Source organism: Prunus dulcis, chromosome 8 (assembly GCF_902201215.1).
Source record: "Prunus dulcis chromosome 8, ALMONDv2, whole genome shotgun sequence".
Classification (NCBI taxonomy): domain Eukaryota; kingdom Viridiplantae; phylum Streptophyta; class Magnoliopsida; order Rosales; family Rosaceae; genus Prunus; species Prunus dulcis.
The window spans coordinates 14,295,078-14,319,478 of NC_047657.1; the positions used below are offsets into that span (position 1 = coordinate 14,295,078).

At 35.9% G+C, this 24,401-nt stretch overlaps 3 protein-coding genes across 9 annotated transcripts; 2 read left to right on the top strand and 1 right to left on the bottom strand.

The window, feature by feature from the left end:
* Positions 1–1,532: 1,532 nt before the first annotated feature.
* Positions 1,533–5,794, top strand: LOC117638834 (putative branched-chain-amino-acid aminotransferase 7). Its single transcript, XM_034373983.1, has 12 exons — positions 1,533–1,720; positions 2,534–2,667; positions 2,704–2,708; positions 2,880–2,978; positions 3,070–3,253; positions 3,354–3,530; positions 3,667–3,798; positions 4,163–4,258; positions 4,359–4,472; positions 4,805–4,900; positions 5,017–5,129; positions 5,468–5,794. The coding sequence occupies exons 4-12, from the start codon at positions 2,929–2,931 to the stop codon at positions 5,580–5,582; spliced, it is 1,077 nt and encodes a 358-aa protein (XP_034229874.1). The 5' UTR covers positions 1,533–1,720; positions 2,534–2,667; positions 2,704–2,708; positions 2,880–2,928; the 3' UTR covers positions 5,583–5,794.
* A 6,222-nt stretch (positions 5,795–12,016) lies between these two features.
* LOC117638154 (branched-chain-amino-acid aminotransferase 6-like) lies at positions 12,017–20,778 on the top strand. Of its 7 annotated transcripts, none has more exons than XM_034373264.1 (11): positions 12,017–12,126; positions 12,554–12,651; positions 18,215–18,304; positions 18,383–18,566; positions 18,687–18,863; positions 18,977–19,108; positions 19,246–19,341; positions 19,546–19,662; positions 19,925–20,020; positions 20,162–20,274; positions 20,372–20,778. In XM_034373264.1, the coding sequence occupies exons 2-11, from the start codon at positions 12,602–12,604 to the stop codon at positions 20,484–20,486; spliced, it is 1,170 nt and encodes a 389-aa protein (XP_034229155.1). In that variant the 5' UTR covers positions 12,017–12,126; positions 12,554–12,601; the 3' UTR covers positions 20,487–20,778. The 7 variants fall into 7 exon arrangements, with proteins under 7 accessions (XP_034229155.1, XP_034229157.1, XP_034229160.1 ...); XM_034373266.1 differs by having other exon boundaries at positions 18,221–18,304; XM_034373265.1 differs by having other exon boundaries at positions 12,020–12,126; positions 12,568–12,651.
* Positions 20,779–21,275: 497 nt separating this feature from the next.
* Positions 21,276–24,130, bottom strand: LOC117637282 (protein trichome birefringence-like 13). Its single transcript, XM_034372132.1, has 6 exons — positions 23,634–24,130; positions 23,064–23,241; positions 22,776–22,916; positions 22,128–22,248; positions 21,871–22,005; positions 21,276–21,647 (listed from the first exon to the last, which is right to left on the bottom strand). Exons 1-6 carry the CDS (start codon positions 24,049–24,051, stop codon positions 21,384–21,386), a joined length of 1,257 nt encoding a protein of 418 aa, XP_034228023.1. The 5' UTR covers positions 24,052–24,130; the 3' UTR covers positions 21,276–21,383.
* Between the last annotated feature and the right edge of the window lie 271 nt (positions 24,131–24,401).

Below are 24,401 nucleotides of genomic sequence, written 5' to 3' on the forward strand. Positions count from 1 at the left end.
CAAAAGTACAACATTACAATCCAAAGTCTACCAAATCCAAAACATCTTCGTTAGTGCAGTAAAAAATCAGAAATGAGCTGATCTTCTATTCCTAGCTAATCTGAAATGGAAGAGTGTGAGCTACAAAGCTCAGTAAGCAACTATATATGGCCACCAATGAGTATGAGGATCACAACCATATAATATCTCAAGATAGGACTGAAAAGAGTACACAAAACTAAACTAAACAATTCAAGGGCTGAGACACAATTCATAGTCAGAAATCAGAGACACAATATCAATGAGGTAGCTTCTATAATCCTCATTAGGGTTTCCAATGAGGCCATATTCCCATGATGGTCACATGGGCCTTATTACCAACTAGCCAGAGGCCCTAACTCGTTCAAAAGAAGGCACAAACACTGTAATTCAAATGGTCTGAATCAATCACAAATTCAGATGCTGTTCAATGTTCACTAGAGTTCCTTCAACAATCAAATGCAGGAAAACATATTTGAATTGGGGTATTAAACAAGGCTTTCATATCACAAGGATCAAATAGAAATGTTCAATTCAAGCAAGTTCAGACGCTTGGATTGATGGAAGGAACAAAGCTAGAACCACAATAGAAACTTACGTGAAAAAATAAGCTGATACTATAGTCTCCAAACACTTCAATCTCTTTTTAATGAAGAAAGCAATCCTAGAGTTTCTTAGCTTCAGTTCTTCCTTTTCCTAGCAACCTAGAGCTATGTTTTCATTCAAACTATAATATTTTTGGCTAAGGTTTTACGTTTAGCATGCCTAATTTTGAGCTTTGGTGGGCTTCATGTTGTTAGTGGGCTTTTTACATTGAGTGAGCTTTATGCATAGGTTGGCCATTGGTTGGCTTTTCTTTGGGCTTTTTTATTGTTTTTATTAAACTAATTTCTTGTTTAGCTTTCTTTTATGTTTCTTAAAGAAACTTTATTTCTAAACAAAAAAATAAAACCTCATGACTACATGTCAAAATTTGGATTCTACATCTAGTTAGATTTCATGATAAACACTTAGCTCGGCTTTTATAACCGAGTATAGCCGGCCGGCTATAAACACTTAGTGCAATTAGATACTCATGAGTCAAAATAAGTGTAGCCGCTCGGCTATACTATTTTTAAAAAAAATTATTTAAAAAAAAACCAAGTACGCCCTTTAACTAAAGTTTTTAATTTTTTGCATTAATAAAATCATTAGCGGAAAAAAAAAAAAAATCTTATAATGAGTTGAATAGTGCTCGACTTTTGAGACTCTGTATAAGTTGCATTGTGACAATTACGTAAGTAGATCTATTTTGCAAGGGATTGAATAAGTTTGTCTTTTTGGATTGATCCAGGTGCCTACACCAGGTTAAGGGTCATTATATGTTAGGCCTCTGCTTCTGGGAAGCGGCCCTGTTCTGGGTATTGGGCCAGCCCCTGAATACACATTCCTGATATTTGCCTCTCCCATTGGCAATTGGGACAAGGTGAGCAGATTAGCCTTCTTGCATAATAAAATGGATTGGCTGGCAGAGATCTGTTTGGCGTTGTTATTTATTATGTGTTAAGATTTTACCTAAATGATTTCTTTGCTACAATTTGGTGTAGGTTTTTGAAGCAGTAAGCAAGGCTAAGGCCAAGGGGTTCACTGATGTCCTATTTCTGGATGCAGCCACTGGGAAAAATGTTGAGTTGGTTTCTTCATGTAATGTTTCATTGTGAAGGTAGAACTTATTACAGTTGTCATAGCTTGGCCTCTTATGCCAAATGTTCAATTCCCAGAAATTTCAACATGTTATCTTGTTAGATTGTCAAAGAATAGTGTTCAAAGTCTGACGGCCTGCCTTGCCCCCCAACTTTCTGATTTTTCTGTGGGAAACAGGTTTGCTGTGTCTGACAGCCTGAGTTCCTAGCGTGTTCTCTGTGGCCCTGTTTCCATCTTGGTTTCGTTTATGGTGTTTACTTTCCCTTTGTTTTTCTTTGCCTCTGTTTTTGAGGTTTCTATGAAATTCAATTGACCAAAAAATAGAATAATGTAGAAGTATCACTCTATCAAAAGCCAACTTACTCAAAATGTTGAACCCTCCAAATTGACGAAAATCCTAAGCATCAATTTAGTTTGCTTTTTTTTTTTTTTTTTTTTTTTAAAATAAATATAATTTTTATTTGAAGAAATGGTGCCATTTGGGTTGAAATGAAGGCATGCCTTGATCTTTTCTTATATGAACTTCTTCACGTTCACTTTTACAGTACTTATCTTAATGGGAAGATTCGCAGCCGGCGGATATTGATAAAAGAAACGTGCGGTTCTTAATCCAAATTTATTAGTGTTAATCATTATAATAATTAGTAGCTTTCTATTTTGCTGACCCTTCTTTTCTTTTTTATCCAACGACTTTTCTTTTTTATCCAACGACTTTTCTTTGTTAGTGGTTGAGTTAGATATTGAGCTGTTGACTGATATCCTTTATAATATAGCAAAATTAGTCATGATATTTAATAATAATATATTTTATTACCGATCAATTTTTGTCCAGTCATAATTCGAACTCACCATAAATATATATCGTGCTCACATTCTGCCGAGATGAGATATTTTCCAATCAAATTATTGCAAAGGCTAGTTGGTGTACAGTTTCTCCATATAAAAGATAGCATCCTTCTGCTGTTTGCACGCAAGCCCCTCCACTTTGTTTGTAGCCTCTCCAGTTCGTAAGTATCATACTCTCTCTCTCTCTCTCTCGCTCTCGCTCATCTGCATATTCTGTTAAGAAGTGTTTGTTCATTTTTCTGAATCTACTTTTAAGTTAATTATTTTTGTAGTTCTAATTCCGAAGACAAAATTAGATAAATAAAATTAACAATCTAACAAAGTGTGATCAGTTTCTTTGTTGCAGTTGTGTAAGACCTTATCCCACATTAATTTACAGCCATGCCTCCTTCCCCTGCTTTGCAAGCAATTTCTGAATCTGCTGTTCAAAGGTGATTTATATGATTTATATATACATAGTGTTAAGCTTTGTTAATTTTATCTCTTATACATATCTTCATTTATGGATGAAATTAAGTGCAGTCATGAAGCAGATGAAAAGTATGGTGATGCCATGAAATGGGATGAACTTGAATTTGGAGTAATTCCAACAGATTACATGTACATTATGAAATGTTCCAATGGGGATAACTTTTCACAAGGCCACCTCGCTCCCTATGGGAAAATTGAGCTCAGCCCATTTTCTGGAATCTTGAATTATGGACAGGTTATACATTAACTAGTCACAATTTAATAATAGGTTTGAAGTATTGAAGCTTGTAGTTCAAGTGGTTAAAAGTATTTATCCCTATGCGGTGGTGTCATAGGGAGTATTAGAAGGTCTTAAAGCGATCAGGACCAAAGATGGTCGTGTTCAGCTGTTCCGGCCTGAAGAGAATGCTGTAAGAATGAAGATGAGTGCAGAGAGATTGTGCATGCCATCTCCATCTACTCACCAATTCCTTGATGCTTTAAAGCAAACTGTTCTTGCCAACAAGCGTTGGGTATACACATTTTCACTTTAGACCCTTTACTTTTGGAATTTACAACGTTACTACTTAATTTTCAATACTGTTTCACAGGTGTGTTTATGAATTCTGAAATCTTTTTCCGATCACTTGGAAATATATGTACGCATAGGTACCACCTGAAGGGAAAGGAGCATTGTATATTAGGCCATTGCTCATTGGAAGTGGCCCTGTTCTTGGCCTAGGACCAGCACCAGAATACACATTCCTAATATTTGCTACTCCAGTTGGTAATTATCACAAAGTAAGTTATCATCAATTGGTTTTAAATTTAACTCTTCATGAATAACTCTTCCAAATATTACATAGGGTTATTTAAGCAAAACTGTAACAATAGTCTGTAAGTTATATCCGAGTTGCATTTTCGTCCATAATCTTCAAAAATAGTTACAGCAGTCCTCTAATTAGGCGCCGATGAGTTGCACCAATAGTAATTTCCTTCATGTATGTTAGTTTTTCTGCTAATTTGTTTCATATCAATTTTGTTTTTCTCATACTTTGAGGCGCCCACCATATTTTTAAATATGCATTCGTATTGCTTAGAATTTTTTTATTGAAATGTTGTCTTCTAATTAAAACGACAATTGATTTTGTCCATGTAACAATAGCGTGCCTCCACCATGAATCTGTACATAGAGAATGAGGTTCGAAGGGCCACACCAGGAGGAACTGGAGGCGTCAAAAGCATTACCAACTATTCACCTGTAAGTAAAACAGGCAACTTGCATAATGAAAATGGATAGGACTTGGAATTTGGGGCATGGGAAAAAAAAATTTTATTTTTTATTTTATTTTAAAGATTAGATAATATTGGTGACGAAGGCTAGGGCCAAAGGGTTCACTGATGTCCTGTTTCTGGATGCAGCCACTGGAAAAAATATCGAGGAGGTTTCTTCATGTAATATTTTCTTTGTGAAGGTATTATTGATGACACTTTTTTAGGGTTTGTTGTTAGTTTTTTTTTTTTTTTTTTTTTCCTCTCTTGTTTCATATTGCATGTGCAAGTAACTTTCTGGGTTGTTAAAATGTTTTCAAACGGGCGGAAGGAAATAATAGCATAAAGAATGGTTTTCTTATCAATCAGTATGACATGTTATATTGTCGGATCGTTCATATAACGCTCTCGATGGTTAAAAATTGCATTCACAGTCTCACAACCTATCATGTGGGACTATAACAAAACAACAGTTATCTAGCATGTGAAGAACAATTTTTTTTCATCAGTCTGACAATTTTTTTCACTGCTCTAGGATAATGTGATTTTAACTCCACGTACCAGTGGAACTGTTCTTCCAGGGGTCACAAGAAAAAGCATCATAGAAATTGCTCGTGATCTAAATTACATGGTAACCACCCCTTGTTTTCCCCAAAGCATTATATTACTGCTTGGCTTGAAAAGCGATTCCATAAATGTGATTTATCATAGCAACATCTAAAAGCATGTTTTTTAAAATTGGTTAAGGTGGAGGAACGTGATGTTCCACTAGAGGATGTGTTGGCTGCCGATGAAGTTTTCTGTACAGGGACTGTAGTGGAAGTCACTGCTGTTGCTAGTATAACACATCAAGATAAAAGGTAGATACATGTGTTTGAGAATGTTTTTGATTTTGTCAAAAGCAGTTTTAATTATCTTTGACTAAAATAGAATAGTTTGTTTGAGAGTGTTTATAGAAGTGCTTCTGAGTTATAAAAAGAAGCATTTCCGAGTGATTTTCGACATGCTTCTAATAAAAGCACTTCCAGTAACCATGTTTCATTACATCGAAATGGTTCAAATGAAACATATCCACAAAGTACTTGAATTTTCAATTAACAAAAACACTGCTGAGGAAAAGATTTCCACCAAAAACAAAAAAACACTTTGAATCTTATCTTTGGAATTTAATAGCTAAAAATGGATTATGTTGATGCAGGATCGAATACAGAACAGGGGAAGAAACTGTGTTCCACAAACTGCGTGTAGTGCTTAAAGAGATTCAAACAGGTGTGGTTGAGGACAAGATGGGCTGGACCATGCTCATTGATTGAACAAGCTAGCTAGCTAGCTGCTTCATCTCCATATCTCATTGCCAATGAAGCTTCTTCTCTAGCTATGTACTCAAAGATGTTTTTTTTTTTTTTTTTGGACAATTCTATGGTTGCTTGAAAACGGAGAGTTGATACTTGAACCAAATTTATTTGGCAAAAAACAAAACTTTAACCAAATTTTAAATAAATAAAGAGAGAGAAACTGGTTTTTATTCTGAATCTTCTGCTTTTTTTCTTTTTTTTCTTTTTTTCTTTTTTTGTTGAAAAGTAGAAATGATATTTTATCCTGCTTTGGATTCTTGTTCTTTTGTGTTTTCCTTTATACTTTGGGGTAAAGTTGACGCTCAAACAATGCACATTGATATATCCACGTCTTATAAAATAGGTAGATTGGATTATTAGAATGTGAGCATCCAATCCAAAATCAATTGACAATTGTGGAGATTATTTTAAAGACAGAAAAAAAAAAGAGCAAGGCTTCTATTTCTAGTGTAGAATAACACTCTAACATGCCCCTCACGTGTAGCTTAGCTCAAGCTAAACACGTGGACAACCCAAATTAACGTGGATATTGATACCATTTTAGAATGGGGATATTCAATCTAAAATCAATTGGCAATGGGTAGAGAACCAAGATCTTGTAAACTACTAATTAAGGCAAGACTTTTATTTCCGATATGAGATAACACTCTCAACATGAATATCCGTGTCTCGGTCACTACATATAATTAGAAGTTAGAACTACTAAGTGACTGAATACAAACACCAATATCGCTAGAATAGAATCCATGACAAGAATGATGAGTGTTCATTTTATATTGTTCCAGGCTTGCAGCAGGGTGTCAAGACGATTTTCAACATCCAGGCTAAGATTTGGAAACATTGAGCTCAACCCATCTGCTGGAGTCTTGAACTATGGACAGGTTAATTAGCACTTAGCAGCCCCCTTTATGGTTTTAATTAGTTTGAACCACAATGAGCCACAACCTAATAATTAAATTTTTATGTATCAGTAGCAACATTGGTGTATGTTGTTGCATCCAGCAGTGTTTCTAGCTAGCTAGTTTTTCTGTGACATGTTCTTAATATATGGTGTGCCATGATCAGGGCTTATATGAAGGTCTTAAGGCAAAACACTGCCATGATCAGGGCTTAGATTTTCACTTCGGACCCTGCACTTCTAGAATTTACAATTCAACTGCTTAGTTTTCGATATGATTGCACCAGGTGTTTTACAATTCAACTATTTTTACCAATCGATATTGATACTGATTGCACAGAAACTCAGTATATAAGTGCAAAACATGTTACAAATTCATTTTATTTATGAACCTACAAAAACTCCTATACCTACCTTTTATTACTCAACAATGCACTAGAACTACTCACCGTACTATTTAGACCTAAATTGGGTCAGTTGCATGTAATGATGAAATTAAATGTTTTGAAGTCCTCTGCTATTACTACAATTAGCGTGCAAATCCAAGCCATCCATTAAAGTGAAGTCAAGTGAGGATATTGATTGAATGGTTGAGATTAGTGCATCTCAAGAACTGAAGTTGAATTAAATTAAACAGGTAGGAGGGAAATTGGGCCAAGACACCAAGTGCAAAGCAGGACTAGTTTTTATATGTAAAACCATAAGGCGCAAATGCAAGAGTGAGCCAGTGAGGCGCAAACACAGCAGCAGGCAGGCACTGAAGAAGCTTCACGCATTGCTCTCTCGTAGCAGAATGGGAGCCATTGCCTTTGCCCCCACAGCAGCAAGTTATTTCCTACTGTTTTCTACGAAAATATTGTGCAGAAATGGAAGGCTTAGCATGATCTCATATATCTCGCTTCTCCCTCACACATTTCTCTTTGCTAAGGACAAACCACAACAAAACAATTGATTGAGCACTTCAAAGCACATCTGCTTTGCAAATACAGATTAACTTGATCTGCTCAGTGCCTAGGCTAATACAGGCAGCCCAAATAGTTTGAATAAGACCCCCAGCACACATGACAGTGCCACAATTCACATACCACAGGGTGAGAAAAATTACAAAAGCAAATTCGTGCATTTGTGTGTAGTGTACAGAACACACAGAGGGGAAAGCTTTTTGAAACACTAAATTAAGATGCCAATATATCATAGTGACTCGAAGCAATCTATCAATCAGAACCTGAAGGAATTTGGATGCTACTTAACTAACTTGTAGACCTTGTAGCTGAGGGCTTCGTCGCAGTGGAAGCTGCCATTATGAGTGCCGACTAGCTTAGCTGAAGTAACGGTAGGCTGGTAGCCATGAGAGAGCGAGAGAGGTGAAGGCGCAGGTGATGGTGGTGGCTCGGGAAGACGTATGGTAGCGTGTGCTTAAACCCTCACTTTCCACTTTTAACACTTTCGTCCCGTCGTTTCAAGTTGGTCAATTTAGTTGTGGAGGGGCAGTTCAGTCCACAAACAGCAAAGTCTGCGTGCTTAGGTCTGCGTTTAATGGCAGTTGGCCTAGTAAAAGTATAACACCCGACTCCAAATTTAATTCCTTATTTAAATTATTTAAGTAAAATTACAAACTTGTCCTTGGAGTAGGGGTATTTTAGTCATTTTTCAAAAAGAGTTTGGGGCAGTGGCTGGTATTTTTGGGTAGATCGTACTGAGATGAGTCTGTAGACACGTAGTGGGCTCGATTCGGAGTTGAAATGAAGAAGTTTCGAGCAAAACAAACTCAGTGGCAAAACTGTAAATATTTCAAAATGGGTTTTTTGATTAAAAATCAGATTTCCTTCTCTCTCTCTCTCTCTCTCTCTCTCTCTCTCTCTCTCTCTCTCTCTGCGCAAAAACAGCCCCATGTTACTATTCACCACGGTAGTTTTTGGGCCACAACTGTCGCATCCGGCCATCGCTTGGGGTAGCACCGGTCCCAAAAGAACCGGGCCACCTTCCTCTTTCCATCCCAACCAATCTCAGCCGCTGGAACCACTTGTGATCGCCGGAAAATGCAAAAATCAGATCGGTTTTAACTCAAAATTCACGGAGCTCGTTCGGACGCCTCCGGTCACCATTTTCGTCGATCCAGGTATGCTTTCTCAACCTCTCTAGACGTTCTAGCTGCTGGTTCTGTTGGATAGGAGAAACTTCTGCGTTTAGGGGGTTATTTAAGCGATTGAAATTCTGCCAGTTTTCGGCCCTCGATTCCGGCCAATTTTGGGGGTATGTCTAAGAACAAAAGTGGTTCCAAATAGGGTGTTATACCTAGGGTAGGAGTCTTGAGCCGTGGTTTTGAGATTTTCTGGCGATGCGTAATCGCTTTGGACACCCACGCGCTGTTGGCGCGTGTGGCGGCTCGTGCGCACTGGGGGCATGGTCGAAAGTGTATCATTTTTAGAAATTTTTGTATTGTGCCATACTAGGTAAATCCCTGCTTCACAAACCAAAAAATGCCGGTCAGAATTCATATCCAGAAGATAAAACCCACAACAATGTGGGTGGAGTAGCTTGTTGAAATCCAGAAAAATCGAGTATAGCCGCATGGCTATATATATATATATATATATATATATATATATATGGACCCGCCGGTTGGCTATACTATTTTTCAAAACAAACAACTCTGAAAAGACCGAGTATAGCCGCACGGCTATACTATTTATATATATATATATATATATATATATATATGAAAAAAGGACCCACCTTTCCTTTAGGCGCCCACGTGTCAAGTGGCTATACTATTTTAATTAAAAAAACCAGAAAAACCGAGTATAGCCGCGCGGCTATTCTATATATATAAAAGGACCCGCCTTGGCTCGAGGTGCCCGTGTCAAAATAAGTATCGGCTATACTATTTTTAAAAAAAAAATTCAGAAATCACACAAAAGGTGCAGTGCATTAAAAAAAATTGGCTTTTGTTAATTTGGGGAGGTCAAGCCATTGCAAGGTTGAATACAAAACAGGAAAAAGAGCATTATCTCAGAAACTATATGAAACTCTAACCGGAATCCAAACAGGTCGTCTGGAGACAAGAAGGGATGGACCATAGAGATCTACTAAGCTTCTCCTCCTCATTGTACTGATAGAATAGAATCTACCAAAATCACAAAAGTTTGCTTATTGTTATGGCAATTCCATCTTCCTTCGCCTCAAAACGCCCAGAGACAAACAAAGAAGCTACTTTAACTTCTTTTAGATTCTTTCTTCCATAATCTTGCAATGCAATGCAAGTCATGTAAATGTGACGTGTATATATATATATATATATATATATATTTGGAAGTGACTAACCCTAATTGGTGGTGATTATTAGGGATTGTTTGAATGCCTCAAGGCATATAGAAGACAAGATGGTGGCATTCAGCTATTCAGGCCAGAACAGAATAATGCTCTTTGCATGAAGAATGGTGCAGACAGATTGTGCATGCCATCACCATCAGTGATGCATTTGTTGATGGTATTAAACAAACTGCCCTTGCCAACAAGCGATGGGTATGAAACCTCCAAACAATCAGCGCCTACTTTCTTTTTACATCCTCAATAAAATTGTGTCCCACATTTACTGACAACATTACTAATCACATCCTCTACAGAAAGTGTGGTTAATGCACATCATTTTTTATTTTTACTTTGGTACGTATAAAATATCACATTTACTCATCACATTGTGAGAATCACGTAAGTAGATCTATTTTACAAGGGATTGAATAAGTTTGTCTTTTTGGTACAAGGTGAGCAGATTAGCCTTCTTGCATAATAAGAAGGGATTGACTGGCAGAGATCTGCTTGAAGATCTGTTTGGCGTTGTTATTTATTATGTGTTAAGATTTTACCTAAATGATTTTTTTTTTGCTACAATTTGCTCTAGGTTTTTGAAGCAGTAAGCAAGGCTAAGGCCAAGGGGTTCGCTGATGTCCTATTTCTGGATGCAGCCACTGGGAAAAATGTTGAGGAGGTTTCTTCATGTAATGTTTTCATTGTGAAGGTAGTACTTATTACAGTTGTCATAGTTTGGCCTCTTATACCAAATGTTCAATTCCCGGACATTTCAACATGTTATGTTGTTAGAATGTCAATTTAAATTACGCATCCGAGCAAGAATTTCATTTTTGTACGATTCAAATTATGAGTATGATAAACTCAATCACATTATCATGTGTTGCAGGGTAATGTGGTTTTAACTCCACCGACCAATGGAACTATTCTTCCAGGGATCACAAGAAAAAGCATAATAGAAATTACTCTTCATCTCAATTTCCAGGTAATTAACAAGCTCTTTTCCCCACACCCACCGACACTCCCCACCCACCACCCGCAAACAAAGGAATTACTGCTTGTATAAGTCAAACTTTTCCACAGAAGCATGTCCTTTTTTTAGCCAAAATGGATGCCACTTGATGGGTTTCACCATATTAATGTGAAAAGGAATAGTGTTCAAAGTCTGACGGCCTGCCTTGCCCCCCAACTTTCTGATTTTTCTGTGGGAAACAGGTTTGCTGTGTCTGACAGTCTGAGTTCCTAGCGTGTTCACTGTGGCCCTGTTTTCACCTTGGTTTCCTTTATGGTATTTACTGTCCCTTTGTTTTTCTTTGCCTCTGTTTTTGAGGTTTCTATGAAATTCAGTTGACCCAAAAAAAAAAAAAAAAAAAGAATAATGTAGAAGTATCACTCTATCTGTCTATCAAAACCAACTTACTCAAAATGTTGAGCCCTCAAAATTGAAGTTTTTAAAAAAAATATTTTTTATTTGAAGAAATGGTGCCATTTGGGTTGAAAAATGAAGGCATGCCTTGATCTTTGCTTGTATAAACTTATTCACGTTCACTTTTACAATACTTATCTTAATGGGAGGATTCGCAGCCGGCGGATATTGATAAAAGAAACGTGCGGTTCGTAATCCGAATTTATTAGTGTTAATCATTATAATCATTAGTAGCTTTCTGTTTTGCTAATCATTATAATCCGACTTTTCTTTGTTAGTGGTTGATTTATTGTTTTCGTAAGATATTGAGTTGTTGACTGCTAATCATTTTGAATCATTAGATTAATATTCAACGGTGGGTGACCACAATCTCTTGAACTCCTGTGGTCCAAGAGATCGAAACTTTCCTTTATAATATAGCAAAATTAGTCATGATATTTAATAATAATGTATTTTATCAGTCCCGATCTCTTGGACCACAGGAGTCCAAGAGATTGTGGTCACCCACCGTTGGATATTAATCCAATGGTTCAAAATGATATATATAAATGCAATATGACATAAATAATTATTACCCGATTCAAGTCAACCGTTGAATTTACATCCAACGGTGAGTGACCATAAATCTCTTGGACTACAGGGGTCCAAGAGATCAGGACTGTGTATTTTATTACCGATCAATTTTTTCCAGTCATAATTCGAAAACTCACCATAAATATAAATCGTGCTTGCATTCTGCCGAGATGAGATATTTTTCCAATCAAATTATTGCAAAGGCTAGTTGGTGTACAGTTACTCCATATAAATGATAGCATCCTTCTGCTGTTTGCACGCAAGCCCGGCCACTTTGTTTGTAGCCTCTCCAGTTCGTAAGTCTCTCTCTCTCTCTCTCTCTCTCTCTCTCTCTCTCTCTCTCTCTCTCTCATCTGCATATTCTGTTAAGAAGTGTTTGTTCATTTTTCTGAATCTATTTTTAAGTTAATTATTTTTGTAGATCTGATTCAGAAGACAAAATTAAATAAATAAATTAGTTTTGTAGTTTAATTTTATTATTTTACTTTGGAAATTCATTATTCCCACTTCTTCACCCTTTTGAAGTTACCAAAATAGTAAATCTCTATTTTATAAGAAAAAATTCTTCTGATTACCTTTTTGCAAGCAAAAAGAACACAATTGTTTGAAACAAAACCCAACTCACACAAAACCTTGTCTAAATACATTTCTCACCAAAAATGGGGTTCTCTCATAAATTACTTACTCAATTTTAAAATTAACAATCTGACAAAGTGCGATCAGTTTCTTTGTTGCAGCTGGTGCAACTTTATCCCACATTAATTTGCAGCCATGCCTCCTTCCCCTGCTTTGCAAGCAATTTCTGAATCTGTTGTTCAAAGGTGATTTATATGATTTATATTAGTAAATTGAGCTAAGACCCATAAAATTTTTTTTTTTTTTTTTTAGGACTTTTTTTATTGAAATGGGCGATAGCATATTAAACTCACACACATAACACGGATGCTAGGACTCGAACTCAGGACCTTGTCTGAGGGAGTAAATACTTCAAACCACTACAGTAGTGGGTCCTTTGCCACAAAATTCATTTTAAATCACCTACAACACTTCTCTTTATTTTTATATTTAAAATACCCAATTTTTTCAAATAATACCCAATAACTAGGATCCAACTAAGCAAGTTATCTAATATAACTTAAAATCTGATTTATTGTATTTTTCAGATTCCAAAACTATCCATATTTATAAGTTAATGTGTTATGGAGGGTGTAACTAATGACGCACGTTGAATTTGTAAAGATCTCCAAATGGTTGTAATGAATGTAGGAATTAATTTAAAAATTTATTTCAAATTAAATATTAAATTCAAAATTAACGTATTAGTAATCTATAGGTGATTAACGTTTTGGTTTATTAATTAAAAAATTATGTTGTTTTCCTTTCATGAATTATACGAATAGCAATTTATTTTATTATAATTTTATGAATAATAGTGTACATTCTAATTATGTTGAAAAATAATTTTTTTATTTTTTATTATTTTTTTAAAACCTTTTTTTACATGAACCTTTTTTTTTCTTCTCTAAATAAAGCACCTATTACTGGTTTTATGAAAAATAATTTGATCATTTTTTATTGTTTGTGTTATGAAAACAATTTTTTTTTTAAACTAACCAATTTTTCCTCTCCAAATAATGTACCTATTTTTTCTTCTAATAATGTATCTAGTAAAACAATTTACCTAGTATAATGAACCTATTGTTTCACTAAATTTTGTATCTATTTTTTTTCTCTAAATAATGTACCTATTACTTGTTTTATGAAAAATAATTTGAAAATCTATTTATTTTTTTATGAAATTATTTTAAAATGAACCTATTTTTTTCTCTAAATAATTTACCTATTTTTTTCTTCTAATAATGTATACCTAGTAAAACAATTTACCTAGTATAACAAACTTATTTTTTTTTCTTATAAATAATGTACCTATTTTTAATTTATAAAAAATGTGCATAAATTTCAATTACACAACGTACCTATTTTTAATTTATGAAAAATGTGTTGACATTTCAATTACAAAGCAACTGACCTAGTTTTTTAAAAAAATTTTGGTAAATAATATACCTATATTTTTATACATATATATTTATATTTTTCATATGTATATTATGGGATATGTAATTTACTCTTTTTTTCTTTTCTTTTTTTTGCAATTTTAGGGTGCGATATATAAGAGTGAATGGCAACCAAAAAAAATGGGGTGATTGATATACTATTAATAGGGAGTTTTAAGTACAATTATGGCAGTTAATGAAATGCTTGGAATAAATTATAAATACAATATGAAGCTTGATGGCAACAATGTAAAACATAGGAATACTATAACCTCTTATATCCTACTGGTTATTTCAGTTTGAAATTGGATTCTACACATAGATTTATAAAATGATAAGTATAAATAGAAATTGTAGGTGACAGAACCCGATCCAAATTCCACTTTGAAATCCGAGCCGAACCCTGTGCGTGTTCAACACTTGGCGGGTGCCGGGCACAATGACTAAATTGCCCTTCTAGTTAAAATTCAAGTTTATTACTAGTTCAACTTCTACCGAAAATTCGGCAAAATCTCTCATGTAACTTGATCATTTTCCAAAATTTCAACCTGTCAAAAAGCATATATATAAATATCTCAACTGCCAGCATGCTTCTAATTTACATCCAAACAGTTCTGATAAACTAAACGGCCTCAGGCCACACAGAAAGTCCTAGGGCAATTCATCAGAGCAACTAATTCAAGAATATACAACATAACAATTTGATTTCAAAAGAAAATTCTATAAAAGAGGGAGAGTGTAGCGGAGTGTGGAATATGCCGGGTAGTAGCGCTCTGGTGCGCGTCTATTGCCTGGGGGCCCCAAACATTCAAAAATGTGAGTGGACAAAAATAAAGGTTTAGAAAATAGTATATGAACATACTAACCCCACTGTAAAAACAGTTATGCAAAACTAAATTATCCTTTTCATTATATTTATACTGAAATCAATGCATTCATATATTTATATATCAATCATACTCATGGTCGGTAAAACTCTCTTAAAAGCATTGAAATCAATTTAAAACTATTACCTAGGTGTACCCCTTTATTTCCGTCAATTCCTGATATCCGTCAATTCCTTATATGCCGTCAATTCCTCGTGTCACAATTTGTGCACATTCTCGCAGATCTCGGTAATACAAGGTCAACCCAAGCCGTAATCTCGCAGGATTCAGAAGACCTTTAGTCAACTTTATCTATATTCCTCGCTCCCACGGCACGCTGACTAAACCGAAGGCAACTATTATGTCCATAGACATTATCATAACCGAAGGCAATAATTTATTCCATAGGCAACATTCATTCCGAAGGCAACATTTAATCTGAAGGCAACCTTGGGTACATAAGGTGGTTTTTAAAATAAATAAATATTTCTGAAAAATATTAGAATTTATAAAACTATTTCTTAATTGTCCTTAAATCCTACTGCCATTCAATCCGATAATATCTCAATCTTTACTTTCCATATCCTTTTAGCATATTCAACTAAGCAGCATATAAATAAAGATATTTAACTTCAACAATAGGAAAGCCATAATCAATAAAACTTATTCAAGATCAAATAAGGAAATTCAATTGCATAAAAATCATTTATAAAACAAAAGTCCACTCACTGCTGGTCCGAGCTAGCTGGACCTTTCGAAGGTCCCCCCTGCGGGTCTGCTTGAGCCCGTATGCCTAATTAAACCATCATAATATTTTATTAATAATCTTGCTCAATATAATCTTTAATTAAAAATCCTGACCCCCGTCTCCTAAGAGTGAGTGCACCAATTTAAGATAATTCATATGCCAACTTAAGCATTTCGGATGGTTAGAACGGAGACTCGCTAAGTGATAAACTTCCATATTTGGTCAACCCGATACCCCGTGTGGTCCACGACCTCCAATTAACAATCCAAAAGTTTCTATAGGTTCTACATATTTTAATAATGGTGTCCTGCAAGTTTGGTCCAAATTGGACAGTCGGATTGATCACGATCGGACGATTACGATTATTTAACCCTAGGGTTCACGATTTCAGAGTATCCGGGATCCGATTCACGATCTGTCAAATTCTATACAATTCTGGAATTACCTAGATCAACATATATTAAATTGATTATGATCCAACAGTTCAAAATGATCGAACCCAGATAACGCCTAATATGCGATATTTGATCGACGACCAAACGATAATCAAATTGAAATCATAGCATACCGTTGTGCTCCGAATGACGTGGGAAACATTCTAGGACAAAAATCAACATTGACCCCCCGGCGACGTGCCGCCACCTCCGCAGGTGTATTGAGTAATTTTCCGGCGACCGGAAAACTCCAAACCGCCGGCCAATAATCATACCTACGGATTAAGCATATCAAGGGGAGTAACTTTATACCTTGGCTCGACGATCAATTCCACTTTAAAGCCCTCGAACGAAGCTTTCTGTCTTAATAAAACCTAGAAAATTTTAGTTTCGAAATCAAAGAAATTGGAATGGATTCACCTCATGTTTTCAAGGAATAACACAAAAGGAAGGTAAGAGAGTAGTTTGGGTGTAATTACCTGAGTTTTGGCCGCCGGACTTGGCCGGAAATGGCGTCGGTGTCCACTGAAAATTCCGGTTTCGAAACTGCCCGTTTTCGAGCTCAACTTTGGCTCGATTTTCTGGTTGATTCACTTGGAATCAAGGCTGGATATGGATATTTATGGAAATAGGAGAGAGACATGAAGTGTTTGCAAGTTATGGCGTTGGAATTGGTGGCTAGACGAAGGAGAAATCGGAGTTTGAAAAGTGCTGCTCGTCAAATTCGCGAGTGAAAGAAGAAATTTGGGTTTAAAAATTCTGAACTTCGAAAAATTTACGATTTTTCCCTAACCCTAACTTCTTCGTTACAACTCCGATTTGAGTCCACTATGTGTCTATGGACTCATCTCGATGTGCTCTACGCAACGGTGTAACTGAAATGCCCAAATTCCTTCTCGAGCGAAAAGTCAACTTTTGACCCAATAAAATATTCCCGGGATAAAATAGTCTTTTCCCATAATAAATTAATAATTAAAAATTAATTTAGGATAGGGTTGTTACAGTAGGGACCTATAGTGGACACATAGTGTTAAGCTCTGTTAATTTTACCTCTTATACATATCTTTAGTTGTGGATGAAATTAAGTGCAGTCATGAAGCAGATGAAAAGTTTGCTTATTGTTATAGCAATTCCATCTTCCTTCGCCTCAAAACCCCCAGAGACAAACAAAGAAGCTACTTTAACTTCTTTTAGATTCTTTCTTCCATAATCTTGCAGTGACAAAGGCTTTAGCTGAACCAGAGATGGTTAGGTTTGTTTGTATCAGTGTTAAGAGACAAAAGATAGACAAACAAGAGAAGAAAAAAAGAGTAAAAATGTATTGACGCACCTAAATGTATTGGTGTTTACTTGAGAAGAAAAATTTACCCATCTTCATTTCAACTGCGCCATGAATCACTGTGTACAATGTTACCTAACAGCAGCAAAAAGAGTAGTTTGAGAAGTCAAATAAAACAAATTATTAAAAATATATATTTAAAAAAACCCGAAATTAGGTCAGTTTTTGACTTCTAGGCTTTCTCAAACGACCTAATCTATAAGAAAAAGGGATACAGGATATTGGAAAGAAAAAGGGTTACATGAGTTGCTTAATTCTAAATGTCCCAAAAAGGGAAAAAACAAAACAGGAAGAGACAGGCTTAATTCTAAATGTCCCAAAAAGGGAAAAAACAAAACAGGAAGAGACAGTCTCCTAGCCAAAATTGATAGATTATTATTGTTCCATAATTAATAATTACAGCTAATTACTTATTTATTAGTGTACTTGAAATTATCATTTTCATAGCTGTAATTAAAACAAAAATAAAACACACATACAGTAGGTTTTATAAGATATATAAGAAAAGCATTCATAACCTGCTTGCATTATCTCCTCCCCAGTTTTTTTGTCAGCAGTCTCCAGTTCGTACGTATCATACAATCTCTCACTCTCTATCTCACAATGTTTGTTCATTTTCTTCTGAATCTATATTTAATTATTACTTTCTATATTTCTGATTCCTTTTCTTTTGTAGCATAATGATATTCCATCATATATATATATATATATATATATATTTGATTTCTTTTTCTTCTTCCAATTTCTTTTTTTTGTTATAAATATTTTAGGGGTACATTGATTGGTCAAACAATTATAAAAACTAGGGTGTCAGCTATAATTTATATCTTGATCATTGTGATATCAACTTGCTCACATGAGATTCCTGGGGCACTAGATATAATTATTAATACCAACTACCAAGAAGATCCGAAAATTATTAATACAAACATCATTTGTCTAGTTTCAGACGTTGTTCTGCATTGATTTCCAGACTAAAGTTTGCAGCTATGCCTTCTCCTGGTTTGCTAACAAATTCTGATTCTATCCAGAGGTAACTTACTGGTTCTTAGTGTTAATTATGTCTTATTTGTTAGATATTAATTCTTTCTTTGTCTATGAAAATGTGCAGTCATGATGCAGATCATGAAAAATATGCTGATGTGAACTGGGATGAACTTGAATTTGGATTAGTTCCAACTGATTACATGTACACCATGAAGTGTTCCAAAGGAGATGAGTTTTCACAAGGCCATCTAACTCCCTATGGAAACATTGAGCTCAGCCCATCTGCTGGAGTTTTGAATTATGGACAGGTTAATTAGCACTAAGCAGCAACAATTTAATAATTAAGTATAGCTTGTTCTGTCACATTTCTTATTTTTTGTGTATCCAACTTTTGGTCACATAAATATATGTGGTGGTGCCATGATCAGGGCTTATTCGAAGGCCTTAAGGCGAACAGGACAGAAGATGGTCGGTTTCTGCTGTTTCGGCCTGAAGAGAATGCTCTAAGAATGAAGATGGGTGCAGAGAGAATGTGCATGCCATCTCCATCTCCTTGGCAATTCCTTGATGCTGTAAAGCAAACAGTCCTTGCCAATAAGCGTTGGGTAGCCTCATTTTCGCTTTAGATCCTGCACTTCTGGTTTGCAATATGGTTTGCACAAGAGTGTTCATAAATGCTGACATCTGCTTCTTGGTCACTTAATATGTACATGTATAGGTACCCCCTACAGGGAAAGGAACACTCTATCTTAGGCCGTTGCTCATTGGAAGTGGATCTGTTCTTGGCGTGGGGCCAGCGCCAGAATACACATTCCTAATATTTGCTTCTCCTGTAGGTAGTTATCACAAGGTGAGTTGAGCAAAACCATTAAACAGTATGTCATCAAGATATGATGAAGTTAGGCTAATTTCTGATACATAGTTTTGCGGTTTTTTTTTTTTTTGGTCGAATACTTAGTTTTGTGGTTGTTATTGTGTATGTGACAGGGCCTGGCAGCACTCAACTTGTACGTTGAGGATAAACTCCATCGAGCTACTCCCGGTGGAACTGGAGGTGTCAAATCCATCACCAACTACTCACCTGTAAGTATTTGCTTCTTCTGAGTTGTGTGTGTTCCCATGAATATAAAGAAACTTATCTCATAACCACTTAGACTTAATGACTAGATTCCTGCTGATCTTTAACACAGAATGAGGCTAACATATCAACAAAATTCATCAATTTGAATTGATTACTGTAGATGTTGATTGTGTAAAATTGCTCACTTTTGAGTCTTTTTTTTGTAGGTATACCTAGCACAGAAGCAAGCAAGGGCCAAAGGGTTCTCTGATGTCTTGTTCGTGGATTCTTTAACCGGAAAAAACATTGAGGAGATTACAGCATGTAATATTTTCATTCTGAAGGTAATACCAATGAGTTTTAACTCTTTATTGTTTTCCAACTAGACTGAGCATCTCAGATATGCATCACCAATATTATAAGCAGCTTCTGCTGTCTACCTTACAGAAGATAATATATGCAGGGAGAAGATTTATTTTTTTAATATCTTTTGTCAGATTAACACGATCAACTTTGTCTCAAATGAAAATCTCATGTCAACTTAATTTATCGCCAGTTTCACTTCCAAAACCTGAGAAAGTTTACAAAACTGTTTATTTGTTGCAGGGTAATATTATTTCAACTCCAACAATACATGGAACTGTTCTGCCCGGAATTACTCGTAAAAGCATCATCGACATTGCCCGTGATTTTGGCTACCAGGTTATAAGTGCTCTTCAGTCATGATAATCCAATCAATAAGCTTGAAGTTTATAGATTTTATTTTTGTGGTGAATTAATTTTGTAGATTTTTCAGAACACACTTTTAGAACAAGCATGTTTTCAACTTCTTTTTTGGAACAGGTGGAGGAACGTGTTATCCCAGTGGAGGATTTGCTTGAAGCTGACGAAGCTTTCTGCACAGGAACTGCTGTGGTTGTGACCCCAATTGGTGCTGTAACTTATCAAGATAAAAGGTACAAAGTGCATCAAAATTTTCCTATTTTGATCAATATCTATATGGCTTCTAAAGCTTCATATGGTTTTTAATTTGGGGATGTCACTTCATTACAGGGTTGAATACAAGACAGGAAAAGGAGCACTATCTCAGAAACTGTATGAAACGATAACCGGAATTCAAACAGGGCGTCTGGAAGACAAGAAGGGATGGACCATGGAGATCAATTGAGCCCCTCCTTGTGCCAAATCCTACAAGTTTGCTCTCTTTTTTTATTTTCTTCAGTTAATTAGATAGTAGTGTGTCATTTTTTAGGGCTTTGCTCATTGTTGTGGTAATTCCATCTTCCTTGGCCTCAAAACCCACGGAGGCAAACAAAGATGTTCTAATTAAGATGACTTAGATGGTTAGGTTTCTATGAGTTTTGAGAGACAAATATTTGTTTTGGCCTGTGCTCTTATTCGAACGAATATCTGCAGAGTAGAGCTATTTGAGGGAAAACACCACGGTTCAGAATTCAGATGATGAGTAGTTTGAGGGTGATGCAATTTGATTGATTCTTAAGATTTTAAAAAAACAGTATAACCCAAAAATAATTTGAGAATATTTTTCATTCACAACGTCCTCGTATAGCCTTAATTAAGGTCTGGGGGTAATAATTTTTTTCAAATTCAGGGGTAGATTTGGGTTAACCTTGTCCATGTTGATAGTGGAAGGGATTTATCATCAGGGGTCATCTAATAGTATATCTCCTCTCAATGTTAGGAGGCGTCTCAAGTTCGAGTTCTCTCTTTCTATTGATTTTTATAAAAAGAATGCAATCGGTACAAATAAAAGTACCCTTTGCTCCCTCCAACCCCCTTTTAATAAAATTCCCAATGACAAATTTATTGTCGCAACAAAATTAATTTAAAAAACAAGATAATAGAATTACCCATTGCTCTGGCTACCATGGCTTGGGTGGAAAGCCATCAAAGCCGTGGCCGCAGGGCCTGACGAGCTAACCACAGTTGCCTCCTCTGCATGCAACATTTATGTGGATTTCAAACGGGTAGCATTGAGAATACGATGGTATGTGCTGTGAAAGTTGACATTTCGAATGAAAAATCTCAACATGAAAATAATTGATTAACTTCTAAATTTAACAGTATTTAGCTGCTCTATGAACAAGTCATTCCAAGTATCTGTTATTCCTGGTAAGCACCAGTGCATGCAATCGTCGTGCTTCTTTCCACCGGCTGCGGATGGATGGGCATCTGCTCTGAACTCACTCATGTGGGTTATGTCCAAAATATGGAAACCCAACCCTTTGAGGACCTTATAAAGGTGTTGATTGACCAGGCGTGCCTCCACATTTGTCCCATTATTCTTCACAGAGAATAGTTTTTCAACCTGAAAAGCAAACCATGACTTTAAACATGTAAATATATTGATGTTACATACAAGAAATTGAAACAAAATAGAAGAAAGTAAAGGGGTGTGTGCTCATATATCAATCGTAGCTTTATGAAATGAAATTTTAGCTCAATTATCTAAACTGAACATTCATTGTGTCAAAAAACAATTACACAAAACATAACATTCAATCAGCTCATGATAGTGTCCTGCAACTCACCTGCACTGGCAATAAAGGCTTTTCCCGGTTACAAGAACCACCTTGGTCCCAATCACCCCCTTCAAAATGCCTAGGTGATTGAGTGCGAAAGAATTTTATTGCACCTGGCTGCGTTCTGTTCTCCACAAACATTGCCTACAATGGACGAATCTATTAAAAACATGACCACAAGAATACTTCCTCTTAATTTCTTATGAAACATAAAAATTTAAAAATTTAAAAATAATCTAAATATTTCATCTTAAGATTAAACCAACCATGTGTTTCAGAGCCATATCAAGGCCAACATCAGGGAGTACGGGAGGAACCACAGGCTGACCCTTTTCAAAGAAAAGCATGGGTGATTTTGTAGGGTCAAACTTTGAAGGAGCCCACCACCTGTTTATAAGAACCAAAAAAAACAAAACAAATGCATAGTCAGCAAAATTGAGAGAGGCATGAAATTTCCTAACTCGTCTGATACTTATTTTCAAAACGTGTTCTTACCTTGTACCTACGGATTTTTAGCCTATTTCAATGGCTGCTCATAACTTCTTGAAGACAGCAACCCGTTGGTTTCTATTCCTATAGTATTTGGAATTTACTTGGACAATTAATTAGATCATAGAAACTCTAGTTCCTGATTTTTTTCGTGGGCAAATTAACATACTCCAAGGAAGTTTTCAAATTTCTTGTTCCTTTCTATTTTACTAATAAGGTTATCCTACATCAAAGTTTTCTTCCTCTCCATTGGTGTAAGTAAATTGGATCATGATTGTTGATACTAGGATACTAGTCTTGTGATCCCTAACTATGAATCTATGATATACAGACTTATTGTAATCACATCATGAAAAGAAAAAAAAAAATTAAAGGTATCGGCCACATTCAAAAAACTCATGAATAAGCAATAACATAGTAAGTACCAGTGCCCTGTGTTAAAGATCAGAATGTCATGAAAGCTTAGAGCTTCTGCCCATGTACTGTCTGGAATGTCAACATCAACTCTATAACCCTCTTTATATCCTAGAGATTCCAGCACCCCACCATTAGCATTGGCAGACCACCTGCATCAAACAAAACATAACAACCCAAGTGTCCAAATAAATAGATGAACACTGGACCTTAACATGTGCAAGATGTAACTCAGTTCCCCATCTATTCATCTAATAAAGTAGCAAATAGCCATCAACATAGTTGCAAACATAGCTTACCTACCATAACGGGCCAAAAGGTTTGTTCGATGATATGCAAGGGTAAGATTATACTGAAGAAATGTAAACCCGCGATCAGCACCAGCTGGTCGCCACTTCTTAACCTCACTTGACACTTGTTTCAGAGAACAGAAAAGCGAAACAAACATATTCCGGTTCAACGAATCACCAACAAACCCTGCACTGTAGAACATTCATAAGGTCTTATATACAACACAAGATTCAGTATTATAACTGAACCACAAAGTCCTTCAAATCATCTCATCATATCGCATTTGGTATGATCAAACTAAGTACCAAATTTAAGTGTCTGATAAAACTAAAACCTTTACTTAATTAAGTCAATTAGAAAATTGGGTAACCAAGGAAACAATGTTCTGCACTGCACTCAATCAAGTCAATTAATAGTTAAAAATTCCGGATTTCTATATGTTTATGACTTCCCCTAGCTTCAAATGTAAGTTTTCACACGCTTTCTCAGCATCCAAACAGACAATAACTTCACATCATGGACTAAATAACTTCAACAACCAACACGCACATAAACAGAGGAAGAGAGAGAGAGAGTACCAATGCTGGTGTCTCTGTACATCTGAAGAAACCTAACCGGATCGAATGGCGGGAGATCACAATGCTTGGGCTGCCATCTCCACTTGACGAGCGCCCGGCCGTTGAATTTGTTGCCGGAAATACAATTCCAGCCTTTGAAGATCTCCTTGCAGGTATTGTTGTACCTCGCAGGAGAATTCGGGTCGTAGATCCACCTTCCATCCGAGAAGTCGCACGACTCTCCCGGGCTCCTCCGGCCGGATCCCGAGCTCCTTCGGAACTCGAAGCTCTTGCTGTGAGGTCGCGAAGGAACGGAGATCTTTCTAATGGAGGAGAGGACGGCGAAGATCGAAACGAAGCAAACGAGAGAGAGAAGAGGAAAGAGTGGAACTTTCCTTGTCGTCTGGTTTTGGTGCTGAGAGTGTTCTCTTGAGGCCATGCTTCACTATCGTCGATGATTTTGGCGCAGGTTTCAGCCTAACTGGCAACTCATAAAAACCTCATGTTGCTCTTTTTTTTTTTCTTTTTTTCTTTTGTGTTCTCTATAATTAATTTCCTTAGGTAATTTCAAGTTAATGACAATTATATCACCACCATGTTCAATTTAATAACAATTATACAACAATTTGAAGTTATTTTAAATACTAGAACTTTTTTTAGTGCAAGCATTAATTAAGCTAAATGGTCATGAATCGTGATAGTATGTCTACTCTTATGTAATTGAGTTCAATACCCCTTCATTGTAGATTAGAATCGATTAGATTATCGCTTCTATAAAAGAATAATTTA

Excerpts from the sequence above, each read along its gene's own strand:
- LOC117637282 (XM_034372132.1), bottom strand. The coding sequence starts at position 24,051 with ATGGCCTCAAGAGAACACTCTCAGCACCAAAACCAGACGACAAGGAAA. Across the intron at positions 23,242-23,633 it reads GTACAGAGACACCAGCATTG|GGTTTGTTGGTGATTCGTTG; the intron begins GTACTCTCTCTC and ends TCTACAGTGCAG. Across the intron at positions 22,006-22,127 it reads ATATGGCTCTGAAACACATG|GCAATGTTTGTGGAGAACAG; the intron begins GTTGGTTTAATC and ends CGTCCATTGTAG.
- LOC117638154 (XM_034373264.1), top strand. The coding sequence starts at position 12,602 with ATGCCTCCTTCCCCTGCTTTGCAAGCAATTTCTGAATCTGTTGTTCAA. Across the intron at positions 12,652-18,214 it reads TCTGAATCTGTTGTTCAAAG|TTTCAGACGTTGTTCTGCAT; the intron begins GTGATTTATATG and ends TCATTTGTCTAG. Across the intron at positions 18,305-18,382 it reads AATTCTGATTCTATCCAGAG|TCATGATGCAGATCATGAAA; the intron begins GTAACTTACTGG and ends GAAAATGTGCAG.
- LOC117638834 (XM_034373983.1), top strand. The coding sequence starts at position 2,929 with ATGCCTCCTTCCCCTGCTTTGCAAGCAATTTCTGAATCTGCTGTTCAA. Across the intron at positions 3,531-3,666 it reads TTCTTGCCAACAAGCGTTGG|GTACCACCTGAAGGGAAAGG; the intron begins GTATACACATTT and ends ATGTACGCATAG. Across the intron at positions 4,259-4,358 it reads GCATTACCAACTATTCACCT|ATAATATTGGTGACGAAGGC; the intron begins GTAAGTAAAACA and ends TTTAAAGATTAG.